Source organism: Cupressus sempervirens, chromosome 7 (assembly GCF_028749045.1).
Source record: "Cupressus sempervirens isolate cs-2001-9-10 chromosome 7, ASM2874904v1, whole genome shotgun sequence".
Lineage (NCBI taxonomy): Eukaryota > Viridiplantae > Streptophyta > Pinopsida > Cupressales > Cupressaceae > Cupressus > Cupressus sempervirens.
The window spans coordinates 768,790,094-768,814,617 of record NC_143124.1 but is presented as its reverse complement, the minus strand read 5'-3'; the positions used below and the strand labels follow the sequence as shown (position 1 = coordinate 768,814,617).

At 35.5% G+C, this 24,524-nt stretch overlaps 1 protein-coding gene across 7 annotated transcripts in view; it reads right to left on the bottom strand.

Moving 5' to 3' along the window:
• Positions 1-1,485: 1,485 nt before the first annotated feature.
• Positions 1,486-24,524, bottom strand: part of LOC149549576 (RNA helicase family protein) — a 282,811-nt gene continuing 259,772 nt past the window's right edge. For 5 of the 7 annotated variants that reach the window (XM_089792897.1, XM_089792898.1, XM_089792902.1 and 2 more), the window contains 2 exons: positions 16,280-16,349; positions 1,486-1,777 (listed from right to left, as the gene is read on the bottom strand). In XM_089792897.1, coding sequence (XP_089649023.1) covers positions 1,682-1,777; positions 16,280-16,349 — 166 coding nt within the window. In that variant the 3' untranslated portion in view covers positions 1,486-1,681. The remainder of the gene's footprint in view (positions 1,778-16,279; positions 16,350-24,524) is intronic. The other 2 variants (XM_089792899.1, XM_089792900.1) reach the window with 1 other exon arrangement.

The window sequence follows — 24,524 nt, the reverse complement described above, 5'->3', positions numbered from 1 at the left end:
ACTTCAAATCCATGTCCTAGCAACAACATTTGAAGTGGGGATAAATGGGTGTTTTAGTAAACCTCAGGGGCAAAATGGAGTTGCGAGAACTTTTGGTCTCTTTTTAACAATATTGATGAATATGGTGGACACCCTACAATCATGTTGGAGATACATGTGGTTTCATGGTTGTCGTGTTAGTTTAGTCATTGGCTCCAAGCCATTAAAACCCTATTTTTCATCAACTCTTCAAAGGTGTTTATCAAGTGGGATAGTGTAAGATATAAATTGTTTCAACCTTTGATTTTTTGGCATTAATTATTAATGTTAAAATCATGTTAATTTTCTTTGTAATTAATTTCATGTATATCAAATGTGCCATTTGTGGGTGTGGCACTTTAAGTTGTCATCGTACATGCAAAGTGACATGGATGACATGATTGCTCTTTTTTAGTAGAGGCATGTCAACTCATATCAATTGGTTGAACTCAATATAGATAACTCATGTAGAACTATTAAATATGATACGGAAAATTCGAAAATTGCTAAAACATGCAGTGTTGTGTATGTAGATGCTTTACATGAATATATGTGCCTTATTTGTTAACTAAATGTACATGTGTAGGATAAAATAAGTATACATGAAATAAAGATAGCGTTGACATCTAACATTTTTTGGTTTCTATTTTGTAGCATTATAAATACAGGTATTTCTTAAGGAATGAAATGAATATAATGATTCATTAGAGGTTATATTGTTTGATTTCTTCCAAAAGACCAAGATATAATCTCCATGTCAAGGCTTTGAGCCTACGAGTTTAGTTTAACAATGTTCTTTGCAGATTTACCACCTTGGTTCAATACTTTTGAATGTGGGGATTCCCTATATATGTTCTTGTATTTTCTCTTTAGTCTATATTTCTTCTATCATTCTTTATTCATGTTCTTAATGACTAGTTTACATGCTATTATGTTGTCAAAATTGACTTAGATCTGAAAACAATGTTTTCTTTCCTCATCGTTCTTCTTTAATGTGATGGAAAATCAACTGTCTATTACCACTTTAAAGGCCTACTAGTATGTGCTTGTATTAAAATGTTGAATATTTGATTTAAAAAAAATGAAAGGATACTAGAAGATGCATATTGGATTCATATTTCGCTTTTGGATTCAACTACAAAGTTTTGAGATAATCCATGCTGACTTATATTTTATGAATACTAACTCAAACATCCTTAACAATAATACAATTAGACATATTAAACTTACTATCCATTTACAAAACTTTTAGACATTACTATGATGTTTAAACCATGCATCTATATGAAATTCCCTAGATTGTGCCTAATGACTTTTTCATTCATTATGGAACTCTTAGCTCTTTTGTTTATATAGAAGTGGAAGAGATTCTCCTTAGAGCCACCAAATACTGCATAAGGTAGCTCAATCAACAATTTACAATTTATAGAAAAGCTTCTATGAACTACAACTTTTGCAAGTTCACTCTACTAAAATTTAAAGAAAATTTCATTCAACCGACATCTTAACTGCACTTCGAGGCATATAAGTGAAAAAATTACAATCTCACATTAATAATATAACAGAAAAGCTCAATGCTACATTATGAATATTGGAAAATCCAGTTGCATAATTTTATTTGTTTGATCCATATTTATGGGATTGGTAAAACTGTGGGGCAACTTCAAGTAACCACGATGATTCTATAGTAGTGACATTTTGAATGTAATGGCGTTCTGTTGAAAGAATAGAATGGTAAACCACCCACGTGGGATTTACTCTGCGAAATTCAAAAGGGACAAGTAATTAGAATTCCAATCAATTAAATTGATTCCTATTGAATTGTAACAATTGCATCTCACATTATATTTAGTAAAAGGAAAAAGAACATTTAGAAGTATTAAAAAGATATGCTGAACACTTCCTTTCAACTCTGAAATTAATCTTTAGGTTTCTATAGAGATGGATTACACTTTATATAACGCCATTCTTTAACCTTCAATTTACATTCCACAACATAACATAAAATAGAGACCAATTAGAATTCCAATCAATAAAATTGATTCCTCTTAAATTGTAGCAACTACATATCAAATTATATTTAGTAAATGGAAAAATAACATTTAGAAGTATTACAATGATAAGTTGAACACTTCCTTTCAACTCTAACATTAATCTTTAGACATCTCTAGAGATGGATTACGCTTTATATAAAGTCATTGATTAACCTTCATTTTACATTCCACAACATCACATAAAATAGAGACCAATTGATTACTTGATTGATCTATCAACTTGAGCACAACTTTTCCCATAAGATCAAAGACAATGTGGAAAATATACATACTTATTGACTGCAATGATTTCAACACTAAATAATTTTTAACTAAGTTTAAAATTATCTTTTGGTATTGGAGAGGCATAAGCTTTCTGCAATTTCTCTTCATTACAAAAAGATATATACCATACTGTAGTGTACCAAAAATATTTATATTGATACACAATGCGGCATTTTTAGGAAAACAAGCCAACACTTATCATTACCATATGACCATATTGAATTACAAAAATCCACCCAGAAGAATAACAACTAGCCATACAATTTATTCACTACATTCCTTTTGTTAGATGATAGTTTGTTTCTTTAAGAGACTTTCCCTACTTCTATAGGGCTACTATTACAATTTTGTCACTTTAACACATGACCTTTATCACTGTCTTATCTGCACTCTTATGGGGCTTAAACTTGCTTGGTAAAATCAAATTTGTTTTCTTAACCTAATATTAGGGAACATTGACATAATTTATTTCCTTCATCCAATAAAATGCACACAAAAAATCCAGAATCATGTAGAACCCACTCAATCTGACGGTAATGATATCACACATATTCCAAAAATGTAGGAGGTTGAGGTATTCAACATTGATTGAGAATTGCAGTGTATATATCTCAAATAGTAATTCCAAACTTATAAGTTAGGCCAGATTGAAGAAAATCAATTGTGATCCCCTCTTTAAAATTTAGGTAGGTTGTTTTGAAACAAACTTGGAAGAGGCTCACAGGTAAATAGCTAACAACCTTACATTACTATCATACATCTACCATATGTTGGTGCTATTATTTTTAGGCAAAAATCATGCTGGCTTCGAAAAACAATTGTTTATTCAAATATTTTCGACACTGCTTTCATGATAAATGTTAAGTAAAACTAAAAAATCTAAGAAGTCATGTTCTACAAAATCTTTCACTAACCAATTTCTAGAAATAACTCAGTTTCACAATTATCTAGGCATTGATTATGAAGGTGGTGTGTTGTACACCTTGTATAATAATTTTAAAATTGTTGTCCCCTCATGTAAAGAGGTGCATTGCAATTAGAAGTACTCCTAAAATTTTCCTTAATCATCCAACCACTTGAAGTAGTATCTATATTGCAAGAGTTACAGTAGAAGAGCACTTATGATAGAGGTTTCATGGAACATTAAAGAAGGCATATTTGATTGACTAAAAATAGATTGTGGAAGGAATTTTGGAAGCTTCTACATGCATGCAAAATGAGGAGTTGGAGTGTCCATGCATGCCTTGAATGGAACACTTGAATTTCCTTGTTCAAAGTCTTCATTTATGGTTTTGTGAATTCACTAGATGATTTACTGAACTATGGAATGACTGATAGTTAGGGGTATGAAAGTTCAACGATTGCCTGATTGGCTGACTACGAATATGATTGACAACTTAGCTGTACACTCAAGAAGTCAGACGATTGGGCACTTTAGGAATAGATGAACTTGTCGACTACGTTCAAAAGCTTAACAAAAGGTCGATGATGGCCTAGGACTTAGCAAAATTAGTTTGAGTGTGTTCTAGTTTTTCTCACTTTTGTCACCTTCAGATTTCTTTGGACCTTTCCCAACATGGCTTGGATTATCCTTGAACTTTTTCAGATAGTTTTTATCATGCTTTGGATTAGAAAAGCAATAGGGTGCTCTCATTTTCCTCCTCCTTTTATGTTAACCTCGCCACTATGCTATGCTTATTGCCATGAACATACATGACAAAATCTTTGGAGAAGTCAAGGTTCACTGGCATTAGAGCTATAGAAATGGCTTCTTTAATCTTTTTGAACACTACTCTTCCTTTAGGGTCCACATAAAAATGTGATCCTTTCTTAGCAAAAAGGTAATCAACCTAACCAATCCAGACAAAGGATATGAATGCTAATAAAATTAATCTTCAAGAGGAAAGATTAGACCTCCCTTTTTGTTCATTGGCAAGAGCAACTCTTTGATGGTTTTCACCCTTTCAAGATCTATAGAGATTCCTTCTTTATACATTATGTCCCAAACAATTTACCTTGTGAAACTCCAAAAGCATATTTCTTGAGGTTCAAAGACACTCTGGACTCCTAACATTTCTAGAAGACCATTTCTAGGTGATCAAGTGATCTTTCGATTTGGAAAACATTGTAAGGTCATCTAGGTATATGAGAATAATCAAGTTGATTAAGTCCACATTAACAACATCCATTGCTCGTTGAAAAGTGGCTTCTGAATTTCAAAGGCCGAAGGAAATTTTGGCACACACAAACATCACCCACTTGGTGGTAAACATTGTCTTATGTTTAAGTTCCTCCTTCACCCATACTTGATTATATCCCGAGAAACCATCAAGCAAGGAAAACATCTCGAAATTTACAACCATTTAAAGGATTTGCTCCATGGAAGGCGCAGGGAAGTGATCTTTCAAGGATACTCTATTCAAATCCTTGATGTCCATGTAGAGCCTAATATCTCCATTTTCCTCGAGTCGGGGACCAAGTTAGACACTCAAGTGGAATAATTAATAAGATATATAATCTGGGAGTGAATGAGATTCTTCAGCTCTTGAGCCATGAGCAAATCTATTTTTGGGTTGACTGACCTTTGCTTTTGGCAGATAAGCTTACTCCTATTAGATTTATGGTTTGCTGAAAACTGTTGCACTCATAACCCTTCAGTTCATTATAGGTCCACTCGATGACCTTGTCGTACTTATTGCAAAGATCTATTAGCTTTTTTGTGTCCTAGGGAGCTTCCCTGCAAACTTTCAACTTTCTGCCACCTTGTAATGTCCCCTTTCTAGCTCCTCAATTCATGGTGTATCGTTAGCCCATTTTGCCTTGGTCTCCTGGGCTAACTACGACTTTACATGGATCAAGATAGATTTGGCCTAGGTAATTCTAGTTTCAGGCCAAGCAGAGTTGGTTTAGTAGGGCTTCCAGATACTTTCTATGATTTAGTAAGTCAGAAGTGGGCTTAGTGATGGTATTTCAGAATTGGATTGGGAGCATCTCTTGCTGAGACCTTTCCAATGAGCTATTGCACATGATTATCCAAGTCTGATTGGTCAGTAATTTTAATACCTAAATTTTAAATAATTTATTAATAAAGTGACTATTAAATCAAAGTACATATTATTATGTCACTTTATTATTACAAATAACACTTGATTCACTTAAGTGGGAAATGATATTTTAAAAGGAAAAGGGTAATTTGTCCTACATTCGCTGGTCAGTTGGGAAGCCTCTAAGAAGAAATAAAATTAAGTCAAAGGCTCATCGTTCAGGACATTTGGTTTATTCAAAACTCTGAGAGCTTCTTTTTCAGTTCCAATTTCCCAAGGACGAGAACCCTCGAGCTTGGAGGCAGTGGGTGGAAACCCATTGTTTGTTGTTGGAAATATCACTCAGGTGTCTCAATTGTGTTTCAGATTCATATCTCTGATTATCTAATCTGAATGTAAGTTTTGTAGATACAATTGGATATTCTGTTATTGCTTACAAAAGATTTAAATGCAATGTTCATTTCTAAAGTCTACATTTCAGTCTATTATCATATGATTTCCATTATAGTTTGCCAGATAAAATTGAAAATAAGCTGCATGCAAATGCTAATTTCTGTGAATGCTTTGAAAAAAAAACTTGTCAAAAGAACTCAGTGGGATATTATAGTAGTATCAGTGTTGGTTTTCCTGCCAACCCGTGAGGTTCAATGAATAACATAAACAAAAGACATTGACACTACAAAGGTATTTACACACTTGACATATTTTGTCAGTGAGTTAAGGATTATCTTATTCTGCATAATACTTCACTGAGCCATCGATGGGCAATGAATTAAAATCTTTGCAGAGAATATCAAATTAGAAGCAAATGCATATTATTGTGATTTCCTGAGGAAGGATTTCGGACAAGACAAAAATTTCTCCTGTCCCTTATTCTGGTCTTCTAAGTCTACCATGAGATATTTTAGAAATATTGTGATTCCAGAACAAAGATACATGTGTTGCACACAAACTACTTCAGTGTTGGCAGAACTAAATGGAAGAAGCTTAATTGTTGGGAGAAATAATTTAAACAACTGTGGGTCCTGAAATTCCATTGCAAGTGTTGAAATATTTGAAGGCAAGGTTTGATATACTCCCTTTGACTATTTCATCAGGCATTTGAAAGGGAAATAAACATCGAGGCACAAGAATGGAATATTATATCTTATGATATGTTGTGGCTGTATCAAGTATTGGCTTTAATGTTTTTGTGGGCCGATAAAGTATATAAAACTAATTGCTTCAATCATAGTTCAAAATATCTCTGATATATCTGCGTCAAGTCTACCTAGTGCGATATTTTCTGGCTCCTGAGAAGTAACATCAACTTATCTCAGATAAGTTATTGCACAGAAGTTCCAAAATATCACAGAGAGTTTGGTAAAATATCAGCAATATTTCTTTTTTTATTGCAATATATAGCAGACTTATCCCCCGCAGGCTTGTTATAGGCAGGGATGGTCCATAAAAATCATTTTCTTGATGGAAAGACAGATTTGGAAAGGAGAGAAAGGGCAAGGAGGAGAAAGAAGGTTCCATCAGGATTGGAAAAAACAGCTTTTGAGTTCCCAATATTTTCCAGAGAAGTTTCTAACTTATCTCTGATACTTGCCAATTCTTTTTTTTAGCCTTGGCGATGAGTTGCCAATAATGATATTTTGAACTATGAATTCAATTGCCGAAAGTTTGAGTGTTTATTGAAAGAAAGTGTTATATAAACTATGGTGTTGAAGGGAATGTAGGTAACATTTGCCGTTGCACCAAAAGCCGAGACTTACCCAGATCCATGACACAAATCTCCAAGAAGGTGCTGACCACCAAGTCAAAACTCTCAACAGGGAACTATATATTTCTAAAGGATGCCGGACATTATTAAATAAAGGTTTGAATGTTCATTAAGACTCTTCCTGTGCCAGCATATAAGGTGGCATTAACGAGAGATTATTGTTTGGTAATCTTGTGGAGCTGTTTCTGGAGTTTGTGATGATTGATGACAGAAAATAATAATCTGAAATATACCCAGGTGATGTTATTGGCACTCTATTCGAATCATTTCATTTCCTAATGTGCAAGGAACCAGGGTTTTCATGGGAGTATTATCCTTAGGCCGAGATTCTACATTGCTGGAGTATTTATCTGGTCTGTATGATCTCGGTTGGCAGTCCATTGTGAGCTGTGGGATTCTTATTGTGCTGGTAGTGGACCTTGAATAGGCAACGCTCTAGATGGTTGTTTGTGGAGTGGGTTCAAGTTGCCAACTGTTGGATGTGCATTGAAGATATGATATTCATTGGACATAACTGGGAATCAGTTTGCTTTGTATTTCAGTTCTGGAACAGCTCGTTCAAAAGTAGAAAGAACATCTGAGATTAATTCATGCTGCGTACTTGATTAAGCAGCAAGCATTTGGGAATGTGAAGGATTTCATGATCTATCTTGTATCTACTTGGCATTGAGCCACCAAGAAATAGACGAGTTTTCCAGGACTATCCAGTTTGGACATCATCAAGTTTCTAGGTGCACATATATAGTATTCAGAGCACAGTTACCTATATTAAAATAGATCTCTGCACATTATGTAGCGATGATATAGCTCGATGAATGCACAAGGTTCAGTGTCTTGGCATGGTGATTATGTAGTGCGATAAATATGTTGTGGTCTCTTTTATGTTTACTGTTTTGCAATTTTATATATCTGTAAGTTGGAAATAGTATGGTAGTCAATCTATATGCATTTATTAGTGTAAACATGAATACCCAATGCTATTATCTCTACCTTCATTCTGAAAACAGTCAACCATAAACTATAGAACAGGAAACAGTCTTTCAGGTAGTATGCAAAGTGTTTGACAAAATACAGCAGGGGCCTAATAACAAAAATCTGATCTTTAATTCATCCAATTGATAGAACTTCAAGAAAAAAATAGTAAGGGATAAAAACAACACAACCAAGCTATTCTGGGCACTTATCACTGCTTTTAAGTGGTTAAGGCAAATTTCTCTTGGGCATATATTTACTACACTTGTCAGGGAGTTCCAACTGATATCTGTTTCTTATCTATTGCTTTGTTGATTGTTCAAGATAATAATTGCAAGCAGATCCGCAAAGAAGGAAAGCTTGAAACAAGGGTCTGAGCGTTTTCCTGAAGCCAATAATTGTTTAGAAGTAATCTGGGAAATCATTGCTACTCTGTGAGTTATTCTGGCAGCCCGATCTGACTGAAAATGCACAGAAAGCTACAACAGTGGTACTAGAGGCATGTTCTGTTGCTGCTATATTCAAAAGGAAGTCTTATTTGTTTTTGTATGAGGTCTCCTATATCAAAAGGGTCAGAATGTATATGTTCATCTTTAGTATTTGTTCTCAATCAAACTGGTTGAACTGACAACACTAGTAGTAAATTTGCAATATTACTGTCATAGTGACAATTGGTTACCTAAAATTAGTTTGGAAATTGCATACTATGCAAACTGGACCTGCAAAGTGGTTGACGAAGTACCACAGAGTGGGAAAGTGAAGATTAGCTAATATTATTTAGAGGATATTGCACTGTCTTAAAATGGACACGTCGATTCTTAAAGACCTTATAGCACCTGTCTCATAGTGACTTCATGGACCATGGATGGATTTGTGCTCTCTCTCTCTCTCTCTCTCTCTCTCTCATGTTTTCTTCCACCTTTTCCTGAGTCTATCCTCATTCCTTCTAAGCTTTTTGAGGCTTGTCCCTTCTCTTCTTTGGGGATAGGGCGACCTAGGTTGACCTAGTCCATAAGAGGTCAACCTCTTCCCTTGTGATTACGAAGCACGGGGCCCAAGAAGTCTTGGGGTTCCAAATAATTAACTCTCACTCTCCAGTCGACTTGTATTGTTTTCCTGCCTGAAAACTAGTATATAAGGAGACTTGGAGGCTTCATTTTGCAACCATAAGCAATCCTACACTTTACAATCAAGGAGTTCAAGGCATTTCAGGCATTCAAGCAAAGGAGTTTTAATCAAACATTGAAGGATTCTTTATGAGCATTTCCTCTTCAAGGTCTAGCATATTGTTGGCCATAAGGGAGGAGATCTACATTGAGTCATTCATCATCTTCTTCATTGATACACATTTACATCTATGGCTCCATGATGTGGTTATGGTAGATCCATTGCAACTTGTGAAGATATCCTACTATTTCATATCGAATTCAACATCTACAAAATACAAGGCAAAATCCTTATTGACAAGGGTTTGTTTACAAGCAAGGTGAATACTTACATTTATCTTGTTTCATTTACATACATTTATATTTCTCAAGTTAAGGTTGATTCCTCAACCTAGGGCTTGACCAAGGCAAGCCTTCATCCACCCAACAACAAAAACCTCTATTTTATGTGCAGGAGCATTATAGATCTCATTAGAGTATTCCTATTAGGAGAAGCCGTAGACTCATGGGCTCCTTTGATCATAACTCCTCTTTTCGCACTAGGACTCATGATGACACTAATATCCTTCCTCAAGATCTCAATCCTATAATGGAGCATAACTCTTCTCACTCATCCCATGATGAAGATGAAATCTTAAGAGTTCCTCCTTCATAAGTTGATTAGCTCTCTCACGAGTTCGATAAATTGGAAACTTGGCCTGTGAAAAAACATCAAAATTTTCGACAGTGTTGTTTCTATTGAGGCTATTAAGAAGCTTGTCAATAATGATGACTATAACATTGCTATCTTGCATGGTATATCTCACCTTATTGATACTCATGTTAAGCCTTTGACAGAATGAACTCAAGCGTTAGGATACAATCCTCCTTCCACAACCGTTGAACCTTTTATTCAGATTTCCATTACTCTTTCTAGCATTCTCGCATATGCTCCACCTCTTATGACACCTTCTACACAAGTCTCCACTTCTTCAAGTACTGCTCTTCCTAACCTTTCACTTCCCCTAACTGTTCCTCCTACTTCCGTACCTTCTTCTTTACCTTCATATAATGCGGTTCCTTTTACATATTCCAATCCTTTACCCATTCCTTCTAATCCTCTGCCAACATCTTTGCATCTTCCTTCCGCTTCCTACAATTTTCCTAACACATCTAATATATCTATGCCTACTATCATGTCTTTCGATCCTATTGTTAGTAGCTTGGTTCAAACCATCATTGCATTGCAACAAGTGGCTCAATTCACTCAACCTAAGTATAACATTCCTACATGTGACATTGTTAATCCCTTTTCCTAAGATATCCTTCGTGTTGTTATACCACATGTTGTTGTACCTTGACTTGAGACTTATAATGGTAAGGGTGATCCTGTGACTCATGTTAAGACTTTCTAGACTATATGTAGTGATTTTGCTCACGACTATAGACTTATGGCTAAGTTGTTCCCACACACTTTTAGGGATAGAGCTTTGCAATGGTATTGCTCTCTACCTCCTTATTCTATCAATTCTTTCCAAACACTTGCTAATGCTTTCATTCAACAATTTCAAAATAATATTGGTCCACAAATTTATTTGATTGATTTAATGCATTGCAAAAAAAATGTTAAAGAGAAAGTTACTGATTTTATTGGTAGCTTTAAACACTTGTATGCTCAAATTTCTTATCTTGTGCCTGATCATGATATTCAACGTATCTTTATTTCTAATTTACAAAAAGACATTAAAGATGAGATTCTCCTTACTAAGTATACCTCCTTTTCACATCTTTGTGTAGTGCTTCACCATTACAAGTTACAAGTGAGTCAACTTGAGAGCTCTACTTCGATGGCTCTTGTTTCTAGTGATAAGAGTGATCCCGTCAGTCATTCAAACAAGTTTTCCAAACCTAACAACTTCATCAAAATCAAGTCCACCAATACAGTTGCTGATCAATTGGCTACTACATCTAAAGGTATAAATACCTTTTCCTCTGTGTATCATGACTAAATTGATTCAAGCTAGAATTCTTAAACTTCTTCCTATTTGTCCTATTGACACTAGCAAACCAATGCCTAAGTCATTTGATTCAAATGCTTTTCGTCAGTACCATTGCCAACTGGGTCATTATACTCATAGGTGTTATGCTTTGAAGATTACTATTCAAAATCTTCTTAATTCTAATGCTATATCTATTGATGTGGAGGTTAATAGTACAAATAAATCTGTTGCACATTCTAATCATAATTTGCAAATCTATACTAACCTTTCGCTTCACACTCAACAAATGTCGTTAATCGAGCTTCTTCTGACATTAGTTATGATGATAAAATAGAAGAAGCTAATCATGTGGTTAATCATGTTGAGTCTCAACCTCAACCTTTGACTTCATCTCCACCTAAACCTAAACAAGCACCTCCTATCACCTTTATTCATATATCCTTGTTATGGTATATGCACTGACATCACGTCGCATGATGTCTACCATAACACATCATGGTGTCTCACCATGGTTATCTCATAAGGAACATAATGATTTGAAAGACATCACGTCTCATGATATCTTATCAACATGTTTGAAGAGATCCTACTATCATGACCTACAAAAGATATCACGTCACATGAAATCCATCATGATAGGAAACATTGTAAAGTTGTCAATTCACAATGTTAATACAACTATACATTATCATAAAGATCATCTTAATGTAATATATATAGGTAGAGGGCCCATAAGTCATAGAGTCACACATATGACAAAAGAGTTTACACATTAAATATCTTTGAATATGAATATATATATATATATATATGAAATAAATTTAGAGACTGAGTCTCAATTACATTTCAATCATACCAAGTTTCTTTCTGAAGTGCTCCACTTTAACTTTGGAAAGAGGCTTGGTGAGAATGTCTGCAATTTGATCACTAGTGTTGATATATTCTAACTGAATGGCTTCCCTTTCTACCATATCTTTGACATAGTGAAAAGTAATTTCAATATGCTTGGATCAATCATGGAATACTGGATTTTCTGATAGCTTGATACAACTTTGATTATCACATAGAATGGTAGTAGGCGGTAAAGGTTTTCCAAATAGTCCCACAATCAACTTCCTAAGCCACATTGCTTCTTTGGTTCCCAAAGTAGGTGCAATATATTCTACTTTAGTAGAGCTTTGTGCAATGGAGGATTGTTTTCTGCTTGTCCAAGAAATCATAGTGGATCCTAGACTGAAACAATACCCAGATGCACTCTTCTGATCTGCCACACAACCAGCCCAATCAGAATTTGTGAATCCATGTAAATCAAGATCAGTCTTCTTACATTTAAGGCCGTATCCAATAGTACCTTGTAGGTATCTCAAAATATGCTTAGCAACAACAAGATGAATTTCATGAGGTTTACACATGAACTGGCTTAATGCATTTACTGCATAGCATATGCCAGGTCGAGTATTAACCAAATACATAAGTGATCCAATAATTTGTCGATAGAGTGTGGGATCTGCAAATTTGGATTTTGATGTAGATTCCTTTAATTTGTACAAGTTTGTCTCCATGGGAATGGACATAGGTCTACAATTCAACATTCCAAATCTTTTAAGTGTATCAACAGTGTATTTTCCTTGATTCAAAAAGATACCATTAGGTTTCAGCCATACTTCCAGTACTAGAAAATAGTGAAGAATTCCCAAGTCTTTCATTTCAAATTTTGAAGTTAAATCTCTTTTCCATATCGTAATAAGGTGATCTTCTCTTGTGAGTAATAGGTCATCAACATAAAGAATTAAAATTATCATATCACCATTGATATATTTAAAGTAGAGATTTGGATCAGCAACATTTTTAGAAATTTAATCTCATGAGGTATTTGTCAATTCTTTCATACCGGGCTCGAGGTGCCTATTTGAGTCCATATAAAGCCCTCTTTAGTTTGTGTACATGAATTTCTGCATTATGAACTATAAATCCTTCGGGTTACTCTAGATAGACTTCTTCTATTTTTCCATTTAAAAATGCAGTCTTGACATCCATTTGGTGAACCTTCCAACCTTTGGCTACAACAATAGCTAGCACAGCTTGAACAAAAGTATATCGGGCTATAGGTGCAAGCAGCAAAAGTTTCCTTGTAGTCAATACCGTCCTATGAGAATCCTCTGGCAACAAAACGTGCTTTGCGTTTTTCTATGCTACCATTTGCAAGTTTAATTTTGAACAACCTTTTGGAAGAAACAACTGATTTTCCCTTAGGTCTAGGAACTATATCCCAAACATTACTTTTTAAGATAAAGTGATATTTTTCTATCATAGCATCCTTCCAGGCTTGTTGTTTGAGGGCTTCATCAACATTTGCTGGTTCAAAATTATGAATTTCACTCATCAATGCATTATATGTTAGTTTGTGGGGTCTTTTGGTTTTTTTGAATGTTCCATCAAGTGCTGCAAAATTTTCAGCTTCCTTCAAAATTTTCTTAGCCCAAAGTGGTTGTTTCCTTTTGTTGGAATTTTGATCTTCATCAAGACACTCGTTCTGATTCTCTAATTCAGGTGGACTTCCATAAGAAGTGTCTTCAGGATGTTCTGATTGAGTTTTAGGAGGAGAACATACATCTTTGTTTATGGTAGGATTGTGATTTTCTAGCTCATCATAATTCTTTGCTCTTTTAAAAGCATATCTTCCTCAAATATAACATCTCTACTAAGTTCTATTTGCCTTTGTCCAGGAATGCATATTCTAAATGCTTTTGATGTTTCACTATATCCCACAAAGATATCCTTTTCTTCTGGAGGGTTCTAGTTTAGTTCTTTTCTCTTTGGGTACATGAATGTACACTGGGCAGCCAAATATTCTTAGATGACTTATGTCAGGTTTCTATCCGGTAAAGGTCTCTTCAGGAGTCTAATTATCAAGATGGGAATGTGGACATCTATTTTGAATATAAACAGCTGCCCTAGACACTTCTGCCTAGAAGTAGGAATCTAGATTTTGATCAAACATCATAGATTTTGCTGCCTCTATAGTAGTTCTGTTTTTCCTTTCAGCTACCCCATTTTGTTGAGGATTGTAGTGTACAATGAACTCCTTCTTAATCCCTGAACTAATACAATATTATTTGAACAATTTTGAAGTGTACTCTGTTCCTTTGTCAATTCTCAAGGTCTTAATTTTCCTTTTGGAGTAATTTTCAGTTAGAGCTTTGAATTCTTTGAATCTATTTAGGATTTCCTCAGATTCTTTGCATTTTAAGAAATATATCCACTTTTTCCTTGAGAAATAATCTATGGAGATTACATAGTATAGGGCTCCTCCCTTAGAGGGTGTTGACATAGGTCCACAGAGATCAGAGTGGATTAGTTCCAATACGCTTTTGGTTTTACTAGTGCTAGAGTGGAATGATCCTTTGGGGTTTTTTCCTAGAGCACATCCTTTGCATGTTCCACAATGTGAGGAGTTTAATTTGGGTAGTCCAGTCACCAATTTATCCAAGGAATTTAAGGCTCGAAAGTGCAAGTCCCCTAATCTTTTGTATCAGATTTCATTTATGTCAGGTGATTGAAGGATGAGAGCTTGTTTAGGTTCAGTAAATAGATTATATAAATAACCTTGCCTTATTCCTATAAGTTTGGCTTTCTTGAATGTGGTGGATTTATGCCAAGCTAAAACTTTCCCATTCATAAATGTGATTCTGTATCCATTATCTTCAAGAGCTGAAATAGATATTAAAATTTCTTTTGATTTCAGGTACGTAAAGTACATCCTTTAGTTGAATTTCCATGCCTGATTCTAATTTGATTGTACAGGTCCCTACACCTTTTATAGGATCTGCAGAATCATCTCCGATGGTTACTTCTTCATCAGTTTCTTCTACCACAGTTTCCATATTTCTCAAAATCCTGTGATATGTTTGGCTGATCCACTATCAATTATCCAGGTGCTTGATCTATTTGATACTTGATTTGACAGTGCTGAATAAAATAGAATTTTTTCAGATTCTTCTTGTGAGTTTACTTTTCCAACGTGGGCATAAGATGCTTGTTTCTTTGTCCCGTCAGGACAATTTACGACATAGTGCCCATATTGGTCACAACTAAAACATTGAACTTGTGAAGTATCTTTTCTATATTTTCCTTTCCCATGATAATTCTTCTTTCTTTTCTTCTTGTTATTTGTATTAAGAACTTGTATGTCTTCATCTAAGGATTTTTTTTTGATTCCTTTTGGTAATAGTCTAGCTTCTTCTTGTAGACAATCATATCTCAATTGGTTTGGTTTAGGGAGTTTTGATCTTGCACTGATACCTTGTTTGAATGGTTTGCATGAACTTGGAAGGCCACCTAGTGTTGTTAGAGATAATTCCTTACTGTCTATTTCATATCCAACATTAGACAATTGATCTCTTAATTCTATAATTCTCATAAAGTAAGCATTTACAGATTCACCTTTGTTCATGCTTATGTGATTCAGTTGTGTTTTTATTGCAAGATTTCTTCAAGTATAATTTATCTCAAATGTGCTTTCTAAGGATTTGAGCATGAGATATGTAGTTGTCGGTTTTGCTAAAATAGGCAGGTAGCTTCTTACAGAATCTACTATTAATTTCATAGCCCTTTATTTTACTCAATCCATTGAGATTTTTCCAGTTCATTCTTAGGCTCAGTACTTTTGTTTTTTACAATGAGTCTACTTTGTTTTCATCTAATACCATCATTATTCTTAGCTTCCATGCTGTGAAGTTATTTTCTCCCTCAAGGCGATCCTTGAGTCTTATTGCACTTGTCATTTTAAAATATGAATATGATATGTTAAAGGTATGCAGTTTGAAGACTCAAATTTAATTTTGGTTTGTTATAACCGTGTGCTCTAATACCATGTAAATGAATTAAGCTTCTATCAGACTATATATTTCTTTTAATTTTAATCACAGGTTTCTAACAAGTTTGCACTTTTACTTGCAGGTATAAGAGCAGATGTACCTTATAAATGTAGAGTAATATTTTCAATCTTTAATACCTTCAATATATGTGATTCGTCTTGTATGTAAGATCCCAATCTGCTGTAATGTAGATCTCTGGTTCTCAATCTGCAATATGTTAATCTCTGAATCTCGATTTGCAATATAAATTAATCTCTGAAGACTGAGAATGCAATATAGACAAGATATAAGTCAGACGGTATAGAATGATTATGAGAAATATGATAATGTCAATCTGTTGTTGAAGGTATTAAGCATTTATTAATTTCAATTTCAATACAACAATCATCGGTGCACATATATGTGGATTCCAATGTGAAATGTCCCCTTTCTGATTTATATGATATTTAAAGCCTCTAATTAGATTTTTGAAATCAAACAACCAATATTTCAAAGATCCACCAGTTTCTCAATAAAACCCAAATCGGGTATGCCCGAAATAGTGCCAAAAAACTTCACAGCTTCACATATTATTAATAAATCTGAAAGTAGACATTTTTACAGAAATTTCACCAACATAACAGCCTACAAAATGACATTTCCAGATCTATATAGAGTTTACACAACAGCTCCCAAATGGAGGACAAAAACAATGCTCATCGGGCTCCCAAAAACAACACAAAATAGCTCGGAAACACTACAAAAACACTAATAATCTATCACAGAAGTATAACCACGTCCCAATACATATAGTTAGCTCTATTTTAATATCTAAATGTCTGAAATATAACAGCAACCCAAATTGATACGAAATACTCAACCGGAAACACCAAATTCTTACAAAAAACACACTCAAAAACTCACAAATTTGCACTGTTCAGCACAAGGGCAAACTCTGCATGAGCTTGCACATAGAATGGCTTTAAAATTCCGTCCTTAGCTTTCTTGGAAACCTGCAAACTCCCGTCCTTGAGTCTCCTTCTCCATAGGTTTGGCAGCCTCTGAAGAACAACAAAGCAATGAGCAAAAATCAAGTTCTGGAATGAGCCCAAAATGCCTCCAAATCCCTTAAAAGAGGGCATAACCCTAACTCACGACCAAAAGGGGTTAATAAAACATATTTTAATAATAAATTTTATTTGTTAGTCCATTGGTTTCCAAAGATTAGCCCCTTTTGCCGAAACTTCACCTTTTTGAGCCTGCCTGCATTAGCAAAGATTATTATTTTTAATTATTTGAAAAGGGGACATGACAAGTCCTCCCCTCCCAAATATTGCTTGTCCTCAAGCAATGAAGGTTGGAATGCTTAAGAATATGTGCTCCTTCCCAAGTTGCATCCTCCAGTGGTAATCCTTTCCATTTGACCAAATGCTCTATGATGCTTCTATTTCTCAATCTTTTCTCTCTTGTATCCAAAATCTCTTCTGGTATCAAAACTAATTTCCCTTCATCATCAAGAGGTGGTAATTTTGTAGATACTATGGTTTGCTAGCCTAGAACTTTCTTCAGGCAAGATACATGGAAAACATTATGTATTTTGCTGTTTGGTGGGAGCTCCAATTCATAAGCTACCTCTCCTACCTTCTTGATGATCTTATAAGGCCCATAGAACCTTGGCTTGAGCTTCTTTGCCCCACTCCTCTTCAAGGTGCTTTGCTTATCTGGCTGCAACCTGACAAATACCAAATCTCCCACCTCAAAAGATCTTTTAGTCCTTTTCCTATCAGCATACAACTTCTGTTGGTTCTGTGCATATTGTAGATTATCCTTGAGGGACCTTATTATGTCTTGGCTTTGCTTGACGAAATCACTTGCTGTAGGTACTCTGCTATCTAAAAGTACTAGATCAATAAAAGAAAGGGCATCATAACCATAAAAAGTACGAAAAGGAGGCATACCAATAGACATGTGATGAGAAGTATTGTAACAATACTCCCCTAGGTGCAACCATTTCACCCAAGCATATTGTTGATTTGAAACATAGTTCCTCAAATATCCCTTTATCCATTTATTAACTATCTCTGTTTGTCCATCTGTTTGAGGGTGATAGCTAGTACTGGGAGTGAGTTCAGTTCTTGCCAAATGAAAGAGCTCCTTCCAAAAAGAGCTGAGGAATCTACTGTCCCAGTCACTGACAATGTTTCTAGGCAAGCCATGTAATCTAAAAATTTCCTTGAAGAACAATTCGGCCACTTGTGATGCCTTGAAATCAGATGTGATAGGAAAGAAATGTGCATACTTAGTCTATCTACCACCACATATATGCAATCCTTACCTTGAACCTTGGGCAACCTCGCAATGAAGTCCATGGAAATACTTTCCCATTTTTGTTCAGGAATAGGAAGTGGCTGCAACAACCCTGCAAGAAAATTTTGCTCACTCTTGCTTTGTTGGCATACCATACATTCCTTAATGTGTTTAAGGACATCCTCCTTCATACCCTTCCATGAAAATCGCTCTTGAATTTGCTTGTATGTCTTGAAGTATCCTTGACGACCAGCCAAAGGTGTATCATGAAAGGCCCTCAATATCCTCTCCTTAGTTTTTGATCCTGCCACTAAGAAGATCCTGTTCTTGTAATAAATCAATTCATCAACAACCTTGTACCTGTTATCCTCCACTAACTTATCCAAAATCTTGGTGGCAAAGGAATCTTTAGCATACTTTGAAATTATGGAGACTTTCCAATCCGCAGAGATAGATGTTAAGGAACACAGAGTGGGCTCTCTTGAGAGAGCATCAGCAACCACATTATTCTTTCCTTTCATGTATTCAATATCAAAATCATAAGCTTGCAATTTGCTTACCCATTTTTGTTGGCGATCATTCAAATCCCTTTGGTTCAAGAAGAACCTGAGGCTATTATGGTCTGTCTTTACAATGAATCTCCCACATACCAAATATTGTCTAAACTTATGAAGTGCATGCATGATTGCCAACATTTCCTTATCATAGATGGAGTAACCTTTCTCTGATTGATTTAGTTTTCTACTTTCAAATGCTATTGGATGTCCCCTTTGAGTTAGGACAACCCCTATACCTTCTCCAGAAGCATCACATTCAACAACAAAAGGTAAAGAGAAATCTGGAATTGCAAGCACAGGGCATGAACTCATTACCTCCTTAAGCTTATCAAATGTTTTTTGTGCCTCTTCTGTCCAAACAAAAGCTCCTTTCTTTGTCAAATCAGTCAAGGGGGCAGCAAGCTGAGAAAATCCCTTGGCAAATCTCCTATAGTAGCTACACAACCTAAAGAAACCTTTCAACTGTGTAAGATTAGTGGGTGGAGGCCAATCCAAAATTGCCTGGATTTTTTGTTGATCAACTTGTACTTCTTTAGAACTTATAATATGTCCCAAATATAGGATCTCTGTCAAACCAAACTCACATTTAGATAGCTTAGCATAGAAGGATTGTTGCTCCAAGATTTCCAAAACAGTGTCTATGTGCTTTAGATGCTCTTCCCATGTTTTACTGTAAATCAAGATATCATCAAAAAATACCAAAACAAATTTTCGAAAATGCTGGCTGAATACCTTATTCATACAAGATTGGAATCTTGCGGGTGCATTAGTGAGGCCAAATGGCATAACAAGAAATTCAAAGTGCCCATAGTGACATCTGAAAGCAATCTTTTCCACATCTTCACTCCTCATTCGGATTTGATGGTACCCTGATCTTAAGTCAATTTTTTAGTATACAACACCATGTAACTCATCAATGAGTTCATCTATGCGTGGTATGAGATACCTATTTTTTATGGTCTTCTTGTTTAGAGCCCTATAGTCTATACACATTCTCATTGTACCATCATTTTTCTTGACAAGTACCACAGATGATGCAAATGGACTAGAGCTAGGCCTTATGAATCCCATGTCCAGGAGTTCCTTAATAGTTTTTTCAATTTCTTCCTTATAACCTCTTGGATGGCGGTATGGGGTTGTTATAACTGGTTTGGCACCCTGTTCTAACTCTATAACATGCTCAAAACCTCTATCTGGTGGTAATCCTGGAGGCAAGTCATTGAAAACTATACTATGCTTATCAAGAATATTTTGAATTCCAAAATGGAAATTACCTTGATTCTTTGGAGAGCTTGTTGGATGGATTATGACTCCTGCTGCCCATGCTACTTGTCCTCTTCGAAAAGTCCTCTCCATCCCCTTTGCAGAGACTGCCTTAGGTGCTCCATTCGATAAGCCTCTCAATAAGACTTCTTTCCCATTGGAATGAAATTTAAACTCCATAGTTTGATGGTTCATGTAATAGCCTCCAATAAAGTGCAACCATTGAACACCCAATACAAGATCTGTCTCCCCAATGCCAACAACATAGAAGTCATCACATAACTCATAATCTCCTAAGGTCATCTTGAGTTGTTTCACCACCCATGTGCAAGGCATAGTGAATCCATCAGCTACAGTAACATTGAATCCCTCAAAATCTTCTACTTTAAGTCCTCTTTTCATGACAAATCTCTCATCAATAAAATTGTGAGTTGCCCCACTATCAAGAAGAACTGTCAACCTTTTCCCTGCGTATCTTGGGACTCCTGATAATGCTGCTAAAATGCCATCCTTGTTGATTTCTTTTTTTTTCTCTTCTTCCTCCTCCTTAGTGTCATGAAATTCCTCATGCTCATCTGAATCAGATTCTGAAGCAACTTCAATATAGTGCACTTGACCTTTCCCCAAACATCTGTGTCCTGGAACTCATAGTTCTCTACAAGTGAAACAAAGCTTTTTCCTTCGTAATTCACTCCTAGTCTCTTCATCTACCTTCTTCTTTGCCACATTTATCACATCTTTTGGTGGTAGTGTTGGAAAAGTCTTTTTCTGAAAATTCCCCTTATGTTGCCAAAGATTTGGGGGTTTTTGATTAGTGACTGGTTTCATAGGCACGCAAGTTTCAAGTTGCAAGCTTCTTTTGATAGCTTCCTGTAAAGTTGAGAGTGAGAAAGCCTTAACCAAACCCTTAACAAAATCTTCCAAACCATCAAGAAAAAGATAAACAATCCTCTTTTCACTCATATCAGGTACCATAACAGCCACTTTTTGAAACTCTTCTATATACTCATTAACTGATTTGGTTTGCTTCAATTTTGACAATTCTTTAAAATACTCTTCATCATCCTTGAGGTCAAATCTATCTATCACTCTTTGACTGAAATCATCAAATGTAGTTACCTGATCATGACCTTGAGTAGTCATTTCATGATACCACCATTCATAGGCTGCATCTTCCAAGTGTAGACTTGCAAATTGAACATCACTCTCTGTCATGGGGTTAAGTGTGAAGAAGGTTTGTAATTTTTGGAGCCATGCTCTAGCTGAAATTTTATTTATTCCATCAAAAGTAGGTGCTGTAAACTTGCTTATTTTATTTTTGAGCTCTCTTCCACTTATGTCATGCTCCCTCCTGTACTCTTTCTTGGGCATCAAAGTGTTCAGCATATCCACATATTCTCTAAAAGGAACCGAATTGCGAAAGTCATCATCTAAGCCATTATAAGTAGCTCTTAATGCAATCGAGTTACCTGTAACCTCTTACACGGGATTAAGGGCTGGATTTGGTACTGGTGACTCATCTGCAGGCAAGAAAATAGTTTTTGTTGATTTAGAGGGTGTGGGTTTCAGATTTCTTAGCTCCTCTGAAGTGCTCCCTTTCTCATTAGTAGATGCAACTCCTTGCAATTTTTCTGTCAATATTCGTAAAGCCTCTCTAGTTTCTGCCAAACTATCCACTGTTTGCTTCTAAGTATTCTGGATGTCTTGGAAGAATTTCTTTGCCATCTCATCTGGGTCAGCCATACTTTTTCCTTCCTTGGATTTTGTATTTTTACTTTTAATTGGAGGTTTGATCAAAATTTCTTTATTCTTTTCTCGCTGTGAATATCTCTTTTCTCTTTCACTTAGTTGCATGCTAACTTCTACAAACCCTCAGGCTGGCAAAGATCATAGCTCTGATACCACTGAAATGTCCCCTTTCTGATTTATATGATATTTAAAGCCTCTAATCAGATTTTTAAAATCAAACAACCAATATTTCAAAAATCCACCAGTTTCTCAATAAAACCCAAATCAGGTATGCCCGAAATAGTGCCAAAAAACTTTATAGCTTCACATATTATTAATAAATCTGAAAGTAGACATTTTTACAGAAATTTCACCAACATAACAGCCTACAAAATGACATTTCTAGATCTATATAGAGTTTACACAATAGCTCCCAAATGGAGGACAAAAACAATGCTCATCGGGTTCTCGAGAACAACACAAAATAGCCTGGAAACACCACAAAAAAACTAATAATCTATCACAGAAGTATAACCACATTCCAATACATATATTCAGCTCTATTTTAATATTTAAATGTCTGAAATATAGCAGCAACCCAAAATGATATGAAATACTCAACCAGAAACACCAAATTCTTACAAAAAACACACCCGAAAATTCACAAATGTGAACTGTTCAGCACAAGGGCAAACTCTGCATGAGCTTGCACATGGAATGGCTTTAAACATCCGTCCTTAGCCTTCTTGAAAACCTGTAAACTCCCATCCTTGGGTCTCCTTCTCCATAGGTTTGGCAACCTCTGAAGAACAACAAAGCAATGAGCAAAAATCAAGTTCTGCAATGAGCCCAAAATGCCTCCAAATTCCTTAAAAGAGGGCATAACCCTAACTCACGACCAAAAGGGGTTAATAAAACATATTTTAATAATAATTTTCATTTATTAGTCCATTGGTTTCCAAACATTAGCCCCTTTTGCCGAAACTTCACCTTTTTGAGCCTGCCTACCTTAGCAAAAATTATTATTTTTAATTATTTGGAAAGGGGACATGACACAATGGATGCCTTCCATGATAGGTCATGATCCTTCAATATCAATAGTGTTGGCTAACAGTTTGTCTTCTTTATCTTTTTGGTTTATGTCTTGACTCTTAAACTGCCCAATGGCTTAAGGAGGACAAAGAAGTTAACAATGGAATGGGTTAGTGTAGTAATCTATCAAAGACCCCCAAATTGAAAGGTACAACTCCCTTTTACATGTAAGATTTGCAATGAATTTTGTTTTTTGGGTTTTGGGGGTGTGCTCTTAACCAAAGAGTAGAAGAGGCAAATACCAAATTGCTCAATACTTTAAACAACCTAGGCAAGTGAAAATGGGAACTAATTGACAACATGCAATCTATTCTGACTTAAATGCAAGCGATGGAAACATGCATAACCAACTATGACATCAAGAGAGAAAGAAAAGATGGCAAAATGGGTAATTCCCAGATTACAAAGTTAACTGATGTTTTGACAATACTCGAATTGTATATGTCTCAGCCACTCCATCGACCAATTTCCGGCTTCCGGCCTCCTTATGCAATGAACTACACTAAACACATAAACTACAACTTATAGTTGAAAGAACAAAAAGATGCTTATGTTGAAGAAAGTACGGCATACAATCTATTGAATGAAGGAAATAAAACCAAGTTCATTTGCATTCATTCAATTTTCAACAATAGCACATTCATTCCACATACTATACTGAAACTAAATGAACAACAAAATTAAAATTGGACTCAGAGTCACACATAGTAGTCCCAACTACAGGGGTTCGTCCAAAAGTAATTTTGCTGATCTTATTAACTTCTCAAAAAGTTACATTATATAGGCCTTCTCAAAATGGTCGATTATACTAGATGATTGCATCACAGAGCATCTCTGAACAGGATAAGCTAAAAATAGGACAAGCTTGAATAATTGTCCGTTACAGAGACTGACAAAATGCCATGAATGGCTACAAAAAGAAGGGAGAGAGTGATAGATGTTTGGAAGAAGTAACTACTTTGGCTTTGTAAGCTTTCATGGCATCAGTTACTTTGTCTAGTTCCTCGACATTTGGAATGATGATGTTGTCAGCTCGAATCATCCAATAGTCGTGCATCTCAGTCAAATCATCAATTCTTACGACCCTTGACTAAAACCTCTCTGATTCTCTCCTTATGATTGAGTTTGTTGCTGAGAGTTCTTGAATCTTGGACATTTGGAAGTTGAGCGGATCAATGGCTTCATCAACAAATGCCAAGAACTTTGACTTCAACCTCCCAATATCCACAAGCTTACCATTAGCAGACACAAAGGACTCTGTATGCAATATCTTTAGATATTGAAATAATTTCTCGACGACCTTCTACACCAGGTCATGTACATCCTTGAGCTCATTTGCAAACGTCATAGAGCTCTCAATAATAAACTCCAAGGATTGTTTCCAGTGAAACAATGACTCCTTGCCCATCTTGAGGATGCCATGGGTAATGGCAACATTGGTCTTCATGTCAATAAC